General features: G+C 37.4%; 1 protein-coding gene across 1 annotated transcript in view; it reads right to left on the bottom strand.

Moving 5' to 3' along the window:
* itga8 (integrin, alpha 8) overlaps positions 1-12,334 on the bottom strand; it is a gene marked incomplete at its 5' end in the record, with an annotated part of 66,641 nt that extends 54,307 nt beyond the window's left edge. The window contains 6 exons of the mRNA XM_056233059.1: positions 5,287-5,492; positions 6,463-6,515; positions 6,738-6,794; positions 7,444-7,487; positions 11,623-11,667; positions 12,187-12,334. Of these exons, the coding sequence (XP_056089034.1) occupies positions 5,287-5,492; positions 6,463-6,515; positions 6,738-6,794; positions 7,444-7,487; positions 11,623-11,667; positions 12,187-12,334 (553 nt within the window). The remainder of the gene's footprint in view (positions 1-5,286; positions 5,493-6,462; positions 6,516-6,737; positions 6,795-7,443; positions 7,488-11,622; positions 11,668-12,186) is intronic.
* Positions 12,335-14,471: the final 2,137 nt, after the last annotated feature.

Raw genomic sequence — 14,471 nt, 5'->3', positions numbered from 1 at the left:
TGTAAAAACAGGCTTCATAACTACCAGAAAACCAAGATTCACACTAAGTGCTATACATTTGGCTCTGCTCCATTTTGTCATTTATCATTTATTATTGATTATTTCAGTGTTGGCTATGGTGGAGAGGAACAGAGAGATGCTTTTATGCAGAAGAAAAGAGGATGCTTCTGAAAAGAATACTGATGATTTACACAAAGCTCCACAGGGAGCGACCGCTCTTTTCTCCTCGGCACTGAGGGACTATTACAGAACAATAACAGACTCATGCACAAGCACAAGTCCAAGTCCACTACTGCATGGCCAATAAATCTCCAGGGTAGAGTTATCTATTCAAGTGTTCCTCCTGCCAGCAGCACTGCTCAAATCATTAACCTACATTTTGGGCAGCGGCACACACACAAGAGGAAAACTGAAGAAACAGAACACTGCTGACCCAGACAGAGATGCCCACTGAGGGGCAGAAAGACTGGGATGTTGAGGAAATAAGGTCTATAAAGATCTATGTCAGGGATATTCACATTACTTTGCTTTAAGGCCACTTTTAGAAAATGACCAGGGGCCAGTGAATGATCTGGTAATAGTAATGATACATGGGTTTCATTTCATTTTATACCAGTCTTTTATATTTATCAAAATAGTTATAAGTGCTGGAAACCCTTTCCACTCAATATAGTCCATATGAATTTAAGTATGACATCTTATTTACACATTAACACATTCATTAAATTCACAAATGCTTCCAGTATGGTAACTCCAGATTTTCCCATTAAAATACAGTCTGAGTATGCATCAATAATGATGACAGTATTTGAATATCCTAACGCTCTGGATCAAAATAATTTATTAATTTTTAACTTTTTTAAAATTAATTATTATAATTTTTGTACAAAATAAATAAATGTATTATTATATATAATTATTTTAAAAAATAATTTAAATTATATTAAAATATAAATATTTTTCATGTCATTTATTATATATATATATATATATATATATATATATATATATATATATATATATATATATATATATATATATATATAAATTGCCAAAAGAAATCATGAATTAATCTGTTAACGAAATGTAATTTAACTAAGTTGTGTGCAAGAAATCAACACGAAGTGGCATGATGTAGAACAGCCTCATAATAAGCACCTGCAAAATAAACAACCTTTCTGATTATAAAGGAACCAATTTTGTCCTGTTGTGTCACTTGGTTGCAGATTAGACATGGAAACTGCAACTGAACTGTCAAAAACTATAACAATGTTGTTAAAGATAGTTATCGGCTGATAACCTAATGGGGAGCTGCATTTGGCCCTTAGGCCGGACCTTGAGCATCCTCGATCTATTTTCTCACTCTATTATTAAAATAGCTGATAAACTCCAAAGAATGGCCAAAAACAAAGGGACAAAAGGATACAGATTCGGGAAAGAGAGAAAGCCCATGACTAATGACAGATCTGAGAGGAATGTGTGCTCATGGAAATCTTCTAAGCTAAGCAAACCATTCTGAGGTAGAAGGGAAAGAAAAGTTTAATTACACTTAGAAAAATAAAATCATCACCACAAGAAAGCACTCATTTCCGTCCACCAGACCACCGTGTGTGTGTGTCTGAGTCTGAGTGGGAAGTGTGTGTGCGTGTGCGTGTGTGTGTGTGCACGTGCGTCAGTGTATGTAATAATGCTCTGTTTCACTGTTTCTCTTGGACGAGTTCCTTTCTATAAATATCCATCGTGTGTTTTTGGTGATTCTTGATCATTTCCTTTTCCTGTTTTCTGGCAGTGGGCACAGTAGCTGGCACAATGCCCAAAGAGCCCAACAATAACAGCCTGATGGTCGATGAAAAAGAACAGCATAATATATATGAGAGAAAATTCATTATGACACTTTACAAGATACTTAATTGTGTGGCTTGGCCTTAATCGACTGCATACATACACTACATGCCACAACGGAGAGAAACAGACGTTTACAGACACACAGTAAAAAACCACTGGGTCCAAAAATAACAGACATATAAAATCATGCTCGCGGGCCTAATCTCAATTTCTGGGCCTAATGGAATTAAAATGATAAAACATATATGCATTTTGTTAAATAAATGGATTTATATATATATATATATATATATATATTGTATATATACACACATATTGCGTCTGTACGCAACGATCGTCCTGCCTACTGTCACCTATGGCAGCAAGACGTGGAAGGTCACAGTGGTCGTCACCCGTAAGGTTGACGTATTTCATCAGCGGTGTCTACGGCGTATCCTTGGAATTAGCTATCTAGACCACATCACCAACGTGGAGTAAAATGCGCAGACTGAGAATCATCATCTCCGAACAGAGAATACGATTGGCAGGCCATGTTCTGCGAATGGACCGGCACCGGATTACGAGGCGCGCCATGTATTGGGAACCGCCAGATGCCATGCTTGGACGTGGACGACCTAAGACCAACTGGAGATCCACGTTCAAAGAAGACTTGAAGCAACTCGAGGACTGTGCGTCTGTTCGTGCGCAGTGGAGAGCTCTCGTTGCCTTATATGCTAGACAGCATGATGGGCAGGACTAAGGTCTAAGATTAGAATATATTAGAATGAGGGCAATCAAATGGTTAAACATATAGTGTGTGAATATACTGTATGTATGTATGTATGTATGTATATATATATACACTGTATATGTGTGTGTGTGTGTATACACACACATATATAGTTAGATATTTGCTTTTATCTGCCGTCTCCAACTTTTGTGGCAGCTGCTTTTTCCTGTCATGTAAATGTTTCAATTCATGATATTTATTATTCTTAATCTCTTAACCTTCAGCAGATAAGTGAACTGTGCTGAATATCTCACTAGAAGTTAATCATGTTTCGTGATTGGCTGTTTGCTGCAGATGTCACACTTTTTGGTGCACGCACTCTAAAGAGAATCATAATCTCTGGATCAAACCTTGAGTTGACTAGGAAAGTTTATAGCAGGCGCTGTGAACATCCTGAACCTGATCTAAAACGGGTTGGATTTGTTTCGTCAACTCTAAACCTACTAGAACCTACCCCAAGTTTGTTCAACAGGTCACAGGACACTAGAGACCGTATACACACACATAAGTGATGCCTCTCACTGTCAGTATTCGACTGCTGCACTATTGTTTCGCATGAACGCAGGTAACAGCAAATCCATCTAGAGGCACCAGAGCAACAAAACTGAACAAAAAAAGCTCAGAGCAAAGCAGCTAGAGAGACTAAATGACAGAATAATTCATACAGCAGAAGTACAAAAACAAACAGAGACATTGTGACAAGTGTCACTTCATCACTCCAGTGCAGCCATATGGCTGATGTAACAGAGATGCAGTGTGTGATATCAGGTTCTTTATGACCATATCAGATATTGATTAAGTCATTATTCTCCAAAACTCCCAGACATCATCATCTCATTATGCGATACTTTTACATAGCCAGAAAATGTGAATCAAGACGCATAAATAATCCACAAAGTGAATCCCTGGATGAATTAAAGTGTTTTGTTTCCATTAGCTCTTCTTTGAAACTCAGACAAATTATATACAGTATTTGAGTCTCTAAGCACATTGGCATTTCATACAAGTTGAAAAGTCTTATATTACAACATGTTTTTTTTTTTAAATCAGTGACTGTGGATTGAGGATCAGGTGGTTTACATCTCATGCATAGATATCATATCCTCATCTTTCTTTCATCCACATCAAGTGTCATTTTAATTTTAAACATATCGACAACGACATATCAGGTCATGTTACAGTAACATATGGAGCTGATTCATTGATTGCATGCAATAACACTCTCACACACGCTCTCTCTCACACACACACTCTCATGTGCGTGCGCACACACACACACACACACACACACACACACACACACACACACACACACACACACACACACACACACACACACACACACACACACACACACACACACACACACACACACACACACACACACACACACACACACACACACACACACACACAGATCATTATAAGAGAAAACCTCTCTGTTCCCAGCCCAACTCAATCTGTCTGCACTGATGGAGATGATCTGTGGGTGATTAGTCCGGCCTGGACTCCACCCCTGGACACCTGGTTCACTTCAGATGCAGGAGGAACTCTTGAACAATTCATAATAAATAGAGAAATGCTGCCATGACAACAGGATTTGCGTTGATCAGGACAGAAATTGAGAGGCAGGGCTCAACTAGAAGGATTTTTTCTGCTTGCCACGTCAGGCCAGCTGTTCAAAATTAAGGGGACATATTACCAGTTCACTTGATTACATGATACATAAAAATTCTAATTTATTGATTGATAGATTAAACCTTTTATTTTGCAAAAATTATTTTGATAAATTCTGTTGACTTAATCAACTCAATATTGATCAACTTAATATTGCGCGTAATTTAAACTTAAAAAAATGTTGTAGTAACGAAATTGTCTGAGTAACTTTGGAAGTTATAAAAATTATGTGTTATTTTAAGTGTTTTAATAAAGGAAAAGACCTGTTAGAGTTTAATGCTGTTATGTTTGACATTTAAAAGTGTTTCTGTGTCACGGGTGGCGACATGAAGGTATAGTGTGTTGTTGACTCACATAATTTTTTTGTTGAATGTTAAAGGTCACCCAAACGAATGTTAGTTCACCCAAAAATGAAAATTCTGTCAGTAATTTCTCACCCTCATGTTGTTCCAACCCCGTAAGACTTTCGTTCATCTTTGGAACACAGTACCACTTGGACTATTTTAAACATTGTCTTTACTAACTTTCAGGGCCGGCAAGTTTCAATTACATAGAAGCCTATGGAGGAGTGAGACAGCTCTCAGATTCAATCAAAGATATCTTAATTTGTGTTCCGAAGATGAATGAAAGTCTTAGGGGGTTGGAACAACATGAGGGTGAGTAATTACTGACAGAATTTTCATTTTTGGGTGAACTAACCCTTTATGGTTGTTTTCCAATAATATTGGTTGACCAGCAACAGGAATATGAACCATGTGGTTCACACCCAACTCTTCACAGGAAAATGCAGACAAGGGCAACAAATCACTAATTTTACACTTCCCGAATGGGTTAAAACTGAACATTTTAAGTGTGTGATAAAGTGACAGGATATCCTACACAAAAAAAGCCAAGTAGGAAATGGGAGTATATGTAACTTCTGTCTCACTGGCCTTGAAAAAACTCTTGAAACATGCAATACAACACAATACAAGTGCATTAGCACGAACACTTACCAGAGTATCCATCCTGGTTGATATCTCCAAGAGGGGCGATGGCACTTCCATACCGGCCGAACAGGTGCGTTCCAGTGAGTGTGATGGGAGGGGAGAAGAGAAGCACGTCCTCTTGCAGGTACAAGTACACACGGCCCACCTCACGTGGTTTACTCTCAAACTCACGGTCCATGTAGAGTGGGGCTCCAACTAGCACGTCATCTAGCCTGTGTGTGCACAAATAAATGCACAAATTTGATACAAACACCTCTTTGCATTTTTAGAGGCCCATAAATAATATTCTGAGAATAACCAGAACTAAAACCACCAAAAATGGTGGAGAACATAGAAAATTTCACATTTGTACTTCTAAGACTTCTCAGATCTGAGATAACATATAGAACCAAGTTGTGTTATTTGATATCTAAAAATAAATCCCTGTGATTTATACGTTCCAGCATTTGGTAGCCAAAATAACAAAAACGATACATTGACTTCAACACTAGAGACTGATTGGCCCAGTTTCCATCAAATGAGCCATTTCAACAGCTATACAGTAAGTGTAATGAGCTGTAATTCACTCTCTGTGCGTTGGTCATTGCTGGTTTATCATTTAACTGGCCTTTCTCTGTGTATACTGCTGATTTACTGTGTATTCAACCATGTACCATTGGTAAGGAAGCCTTTCAGTTAATGGCATAAACACATGTCAGCATTTCAGACATAAGAGAAGGAGCTCTGGCACTGATGTGTCAGCAAGGTTTTGTATCCTCATAAGACCAAATTAGAAACAAATTTTATATATATCAAATGTCCCCCCTGGACGATGCGAGCATTTAAACAAGGGTCAGGTAAACCAGAGCGTAATGCATGAGTCTAAATAAGCCAAACCCTGAAGAAAAACGGATGGTCCTATTTATATCATTTATATAGTCCTATTTGGCTCTGAATACAACTTGTAACTGAATACAGCAAGAGCTGGTCAATTAAATTAGCTCAAAATAAATACTGCACTTTTTTCAGTGCTGACAGACCGTGAGGAACATCTAATAACTATGACTATGGAATGTGCACTTTTGAGTCGTACACATGGGGATAAAACTCAGGTTTCATAAGAAAGAACTCAATGCAGACAGACTGATTAGTACCACCCCTTGCATGGGAGTCATTGGACATTGTTTTTCCAAGTAGACTTACCCATCTTCATTTACATCAGTCACTGCAATGGTGTATCCAAAATAAGAGGCCATCTGTGAGAAACAATCATATACGAAATCAAATGAAATTAAATTGTGACACAAAGAAAGAAACGAGACACATTGCTATAACAATTGCTATAATATCTTCTGCTGAATCAGAAAGCTATTAAAAAGTTCTGTCTTATTCAAAAACTACTTTTAGTCACATTAAACCATTGTAAAGTGTTACCCCAAAAAATAAAAACTCTTTAAAAAGGTTGGACAGTCACTCACCTGCTCCCCAGTAAAATTCTGAATAAACGTCAGGTTTGTTGCATTGATCACAGCCACCTAAAAAAGAAAAGTCTGATTATATTATTGCTCATAAAACACTTTTTACATTCATGACAGATTGTCATGATTCTGGATTATTCCCTGATGTCCTGCAGGACTTGTGTATCTGACCACATGCCTGACCTCCGTTCAAAACCAGAGTGATTTTCCTCATGTTAGGCATCTAGCACTCTAATAATTACATCCAGATTGATCTTAGAGGATGTTTTATGGGGCACGTATGACTGAGATCCTAAATCAAACAAAGCCACATATGGCTAATACCCAAGAATATAACATGCAGTGAAAAAATTCACTGCTTCACAAACCACCCATCCAGCTGAATATGATTCTGTTTAATTGAGGGCCAAAGGGGACACCCCTACGTCCTAGATGCTACAGCACTAATTGGGAATTCCTTCTTAAGACTTCAAATCACATCCAGATGAGAAACTCACATCCACAAACCCTATCTTTGCAAAACATACAGCTTGTCTTTGTTTATTTGAATAAATACATGTTTCAATTGACACAAATGAAGTGGATAACCTCTCGAACATTTCTCACATTCTTCCTTCCCCCTTGACCTTCACCCCTGACCTTTGATTCTTGGTCTTACCATGACAGAAACACAGGAAACAAAGTATTTTTAGGAATGTATACTTACATAACCAAAGTTGTGCGCTCCTCGAGGAACCCCTGCTACCAGTTCTGCATAAAGGACATAAGAAAATCATACAGTATACCTACCCAAGATATTTACATATGTGCCAGCAGGTTTATATATGTTAGACAAGCAGAGTTTGAAGAAACAAATGATGTGCTTCAGTTCAGAACAATAATAAAACATTCACTTTTCCAGTCTTGAGAAGAGTGTGTATGAGTGAATGTTTCACACACACACAACCACTTATCTAGTGCATCTCGGGGAAAACAGTGAGGTGAGACTTGTGAGTGTAGTAAATCTCTTCTCTCTCAACACCATGTCAGTCACTCATTTATTATAAATATTTAGAAGAGAGAGACAGAAGGGAAAATGACACATAGCGAAGGAGACAGAGGCTGTCTGAGGCCTGATGGATGATCTTGGAGATAGTAATGTGGTAGGAGGGTTTGTGGCTGTCTATCTGTCAGATCTGTCCCACCCACTGAGATCGGAGATAGACCATTCAAAAGTTTGCCTCGTTTCTAACTGCCTCGTTCGACCCATCACACCCCACTCGTTCTCAACCCTTCCCCCCACAACCTCAAATTTCCCGACGCCTTTGACCGCAAAGTGCACCACAGCAAGAACCCATTTATGAAACTCTGACAAAAAGAGATCAGCATGTCTCTCCTCTCTGGATTCACCACAAATCCAGACCAGATAGAACATATGTATGAGAAAGACAGAGAGGGAATTCCGGGAAGAATGAACTGAAACCATGGAGAGCATTGTTTATTTGTGCATGCTGTCTGTGTTGTTTTAGCATCTGAATAGTGCAAATCAAGTATCAGAGCACATATGTACTGAACAATTTTGTTACAACTCCGATTCATCATGTGACTTTCTTTTGTCCCCCCTGTTTTATTATGGAGGTTATAAATACATTTTAAAGGGCACCTATTATGTCCCTTTTTACAAGATGTAAAATAAGTCAATAAGTAAAATGATGTCCCCAGAGTGTCTATGTGAAGTTTTAGCTGAAAAAACCCAACAGATAATTTTTATAGCATGTTAAAATGGCCATTTGGGGGGGGGGGGGGGGGGGGTCAAAAACGTGCCGTTTTTGTGTGTATCTCTTTAAATGCAAGTGAGCTGGTGCCTCCAGTCCCGTTTCAAGAAGAGGGCGGAGCTTCAAGAGTTTGCGCTATAGTGTCGGGACAATCTCATCTTACGGAATGATAATAGAACAGAAACTCTCAGTAGCGGTGTTCAGTTCGAACCGGAGTCGGACAATGATGCCTACAGAGACAGAATATATGCTGTGTGGTGATAGAACAGGTGTAGTTTAGTTAAATTACGGTTATAACTTATTTGTCATCTTGCTATTATCCACTATTAGTACAAGCCTGTTGTAGCGGACCACGTCCGAATGATGGCCAAAAATGTACTGATTAGTTTTATGAAGTTTATTATACTTCACAAGATGAAGCATTTGTTTTAGTCCAGAAAATCACCATAAGAGCTGAGTAAAACAGTAAAAAAAGTGCGCATTAAAGTCTTATCATAAACTCTCTTTCTCCTTTGCATTATCATCAACATACACAGCGAATTACACAAAACACTCGATACAACTAACAGTAAACAAATATATACAGACCTTTTCAGTGGATGTTTAATAAACTGGTAACCTTTATATCAGTAAAACAACTGCGTGCTGTCCCTTTCGTTACTATAGTGAACAGTATCTCCAGATACTGTAAGCTGGATCATGAACAGTTAGTACAGATCCATCCTCGAGTAACAACTTTTTAGCAAAGCCTGCTTTGTACGGACCCTCGTTCACAAAGCAGTCTAGTGTAAAATGATTTGCGCAGACATAAACGCTTTTAACGTTATATGGGGTCGCATTCCCTTCAAAAATAAAAGTAATCCAGTGCGTCTTCAGCAGCTCAGATGTTGGGAGTAAATGAAGACTGCTATGTTCATTCTTACACCCAACAACAAAACACCTAAATCGCTTAGAAGACATTCTTGTCTACAGCTGCTCCGACGTCGAAATAATGGCGGACTGTGTGCACAGCTCACTCAGGGCGGGTCTATGCTAAAACTGCAGTGTCAGTCAACAGTCGTGGGAGGGGCTTGTGCAAAAGTACGTCACATTGCCCAGAATCTGAAAACGGATTGTTCTGAGACACTGCTTATGAATTATGGGGATAAAAAAGAAAAAGCACTGGGTGGATTTTTATCATTATAGGGTGGTTGTTTACACACACTGCCAACACACATTTATGTTCAAACACCATGTAAAAGTGAATTATGCATTATAGGTGCCCTTTAATGTAAAAGCAGATTTTGGAAGTTAAGTATTTTGACATTATATCACTTAATGAAATATAGAGTTATAAGTTGTAAAATATACAGACAGCAAAATGCCATCCTGTAAAATAATAAACATTTTCCCACTTTTTTATTGAGAATTTCTGGCTAGGCACAAGTGCCATTTCTTTTTTTACCGTAAATTTAACAAGATTTTTTAGAAAATGTACACAAACATGTCTTTAAAATAAAATGTGTACTTTTGTCAATAAGGTCAATCCATAATAATTTACATAAAATGATTTTATACCAGATTTTAGAGTCTAAGGCAAGACACTCCCTAAGTGAATAGGGTAAATATTAACTAATAGATATCACCATACTTCCCCAGTTGATTGATTACATTAAGAATTGCCAAAATTTTTTGTATTTCAAGTTTTCTTAATTGTTATGTTTACATATGCAAATGATGCATTATCTAATTTGAATATGCACTAATTTGCATACATGTTTGTTTTTTTACATTAGTGTCAAAGGTTTTTACAGAGGAGATTTAGGATTTCTTTGTTATCACTCCATAAATCAGAGAATACTGTCAACAGCCAGAATTTTTTTTTTACCATATTTTAAGAAATAAAATGTATAGACTCAGGCAAATTATGTATGAACAAACCCCTAAGTAAACACCTTCATTATAAAGATATTAAACTGTAAAGTGTGGTGTATGTAAGTGCTGCTTAAGTGGTGATTTCGGTCTAAGTTCAGGAGAAAAAACTAATTTCGAGAAAATGGCCTTTAAAGATATGTACTGTAATTGAAATCTACAGACGCAAATAGATAAAGTGCTATACACGATACACTTCAAAGTGTATTTTGGATCTTTTCTTTCCACCAATCTGAAAAAAACTATTTATAAAAAGCCCAAAATCTCACTACGGTGTTTTTACCTGTAGTGTCTCGCCTTAAGCTGAATTGTGGGCGCTTAGTAAATAAGATGCAGGGTTTTGCAGAATGGTACTGTCTGATGGATAGGGATGCTAATGATTGCTTGTGAGTCGATGTGGGTGCACATGTGTGTGTTAGGGAGGGATGACAGACTGCAGACAGGCTGTTTGTCACTGGGTGGCATGTCAGGGACAGAATCCTGTGGGGGCTCTATAATTATGGTCTGAGGCTGAAGAGTCCGATCAAAGCTCAGCAACCAAGAAATCCACACAACAACCACACACAGACATAGTTCTCTCTCTCGCTCATACATTTGTATTCATACACAAACTCTACAAAAGATGCAAAAGTTTGTTTATGTGTCTGAGATAGAGGCCTGCTACTCAACCCAAGCATTACGTTATGTGACAAACTGACGAAAGATGATATTTTGAAGAATATTTTTGTCCCCACAATTAAAGTCAATGGGGTCCAAAACAACACTTTTTATTATATGAAAAACAAATACCCAATGGGATATTTTTTATTCCACAGAAGAAAGTAAGTCATATAGGTTTAGAATGACATGAAGGGGAGTAAACGATGACAGAATTTTCTTTTTTGTGTGTCTTCCCTCTCTTAGCTCCTCTTTATCAAGCCCCTTCTTCTGAAAAGCGCAATCTGCTCTGATTGGTCGGCAGGACCAGTGTGTTGTGATTGGTCAACTGTTTTGAGCGTGTTTTCGAAAATGTCATGCCCCTTACCATAACCGCGAATTTCATGTTCCCAGTATAAAACGTTTCAGAGAGTTCAGAAACAGTGCTTGCTTACTGATATAGAGAATAACTCCATTTAGACTTTGTGCTTTTAACTTTGCAGACTTTTTCATGCTCAAACAGTAACATTACATAATAAAGAATGTGTAAAAAAGCAAATTATGTCCTCTTTAGAAGTTCTCACCTTGTTCAGAATCACCTGTGAACTCTCCAACCGCTACAGAGTACCCTAACAGACACACAGAGAGAGAGCATAAGAAAACCAGAGACACTATACACTGAGAAAACAGTTGCTGCTGCAAACCAAAGTGGGTCAGTTTAAAAATTGTTTACTCATGTTATCTTTATTTCTTCATTTTATTATTGATTGCACTTTTATCATGACATTCCAGCAGTGATGATGATTACTTACAATACATGAGGGGAAATGCTCATAGGATTTTGAAGTGTGTATTTAAGGAATTTGTGTGTGTGTGTGTTTGTGTGTGTGTGTGTATTGAGGTCTGCAGTTCCAGATGTAAATGTTATCAGAAGGCAAAAACTCAGCACCAAACTGAGCTATGGGACAGAGGGTCAAGGTTACCTCAACATTCACAAAAAAAGCTTGTGTGTGTTCATGTGCGCGCGTGTTTATTAAATTGACTGAGGGCCGGTTCCCCTGACCCATAAACAGGGCCTCAAGCAAATCGCTGGTGTCCCATAAAGCATCTTTACCTTTCAAAGGCAAACACACAGACACGTCTCTTACCTAGGTAACTGTCATCATATGCGTCTGATGCAGCCACAGTCTGCTTCTCTCCCTGAACTTTGCGCAGGATATTTTTCAAGGAATAGCCGTTCAATATCTCTGCAACTCCTGCAGTGATCACTTGACCTGGACACACAAATACACATTTCTATTAGTTTTCACATACGGATTTTGTGTGAGTGTGTGTTAATGTGTATCAGACAAACTTGTACAATTGTGGTGGCAGATGTCATTACTAATTTTTTGAATGGCAAAACATCAAACTGTAATGCAAATTCTTCTTCCTTTACAGTTTTTTTCAATCGCTAACAAGCGCTTACCCATACTTCAGATACTTTTTCTAAACTCTTAACACAGACTCACACCTACAAAACACAATTGGCCAAATGGTTAATTTTCTTCTCAAAAACACATTTTGTTAAATATATACTAACTCTTCATTTCAAAATAGAACACATCTTTCTCTGCACACACTAACTTTACCAAAACACTGGAAATCTGTCTCAAAATGAAATTATTCTGTCAAAGAATAACACTTGTTTTCACTTCACACGGTACATGCAGTCAATCAAAGTACACCAGGTTTCAAAATACTGGCTATTGTTGACATTACAAAAACTGCATAGACTTTGATGTTTCAGTTTTACAGGTATTTGCATGCAAAACATGCAATCCAACCATTTTACACTAAATTTCTTGGTTGGGAACTGTATGTCCACATGTACAGTAATGTTCACATTCAAAAGCATTCTAGTAAAAAGCAAATCAGTTTTTCACTTTACTGTTTACAACAGGAGGTACAGTAGAAACACGGTATGATAGAACAGAAAAAGTTTTACAGTATTGCTTACAAAAAAGCACAAAATTACTGTATCTAATCTCGCGATCTTCAGGGTTAGGCCACATGTTTTCATCAAATATTGCACTTCTGCACCTCTCACTGCATCTCTCACTGCACCTCTCTACTGCTCCTGCATCTCTCACTGTACCTCTCACTGCACCTCACACTGCATCTCTCACTGCACCTCACACTGCATCTCTCACTGCACCTCTCACTGCATCTCTCACTGCATCTCTCACTGCTCCTGCTATTCTCCCTGGGCCCCTTGCTCTTACTCTTCCTCGTCCAGACATTACAGTGTTTGTCTTTTTCTGTTTCTGTTTCCAAAAACATCACTCCTCAAAGTCCTAATTTTACTGTATAAGTGTCAATGTAATAGAAAAAAAAGGGTAATTTTGGGTTGTCCAATTTACCCAACATAAATAAGCTGTAGGTCAATTATTCAATTGTTTGTTTATTATTTTGCTGAGATATATTGTTTTTGAACTGATATCATTGCAGGAGCAGAGGTTTTTATACTGTATCTAAGGTTTGGAATATTGTTTTTGCTATTGTGGGATGGTGTGTGTTAACATTCGCAAATACTACAAAAACAATCCATAATTTTGTTGGGAGGTATAACTTGTCTGTTAAGAAAATGTAAGCATTGTGGAAATGTGTTCACTGACTGCATATTGCGTGAAAACGACATGAAATGTGTGAATGGTATGGCCACAATAGACCGATGCTGTGCTAATTGTGTTTAGAGTTTTGAAAATGTGACTACTGGTTGGACAAACGCTTGTTAGCGACTGAAAAAAACTGTAAATGTCAATAATGTTACTGCAATATTTCATAAAATAAATTTTAATGAAATAAACTTATAGGCTAATGGTCATGAGTTTCTACATGTGACATTCTTTCAAGTGAAAAGATCTGGTGTTTCTCATTTTACAATTTTTTTTTCTCAATTAAAAAAATATATACATTTAAATTATTGATAGTTAATTATCACATTCAACTACAATAATTATACAATCATATTAAGATGAATTATTATAGCTGTTTGTTTTTGTAATATCTTCCTAATTTTTTTTTTAATTCTAAGATTAATTAGTGTGACCTTGAATTGAATAATAATTTAATTGTTTTATATATTTTTTTTTATATAGCACAATAGGTATAATATAGGTTTGCTAAGTTTTATATTGGAAAGATTTTTCCTTTGGAAATACCAGCGCTATTGTAGAATGACCCAATAATTGATGCTTTGGTCCAAGGATGGCAGAAAGACCAAAATTAAAACAAAGTGGACACAATTTATCTCCCAATACTCTCATTTACTACCAGGCTACAGCCTGACCTGAACCCTAACCATTAATCTTTCTTAATATGTGTGTTTAGCTATGTGTCTGTGTGTGCATGTGTCTCTATTAACTTGCATTTGTTTTGTGGATACATGACA

Source organism: Rhinichthys klamathensis, unplaced genomic scaffold (genome assembly GCF_029890125.1).
Source record: "Rhinichthys klamathensis goyatoka isolate OS25496 unplaced genomic scaffold, OSU_Roscu_1.1 h1tg000359l_1, whole genome shotgun sequence".
Classification (NCBI taxonomy): domain Eukaryota; kingdom Metazoa; phylum Chordata; class Actinopteri; order Cypriniformes; family Leuciscidae; genus Rhinichthys; species Rhinichthys klamathensis.
Note: the sequence above shows the minus strand (reverse complement) of the source record. Positions and strands in the feature narration are given on the sequence as shown.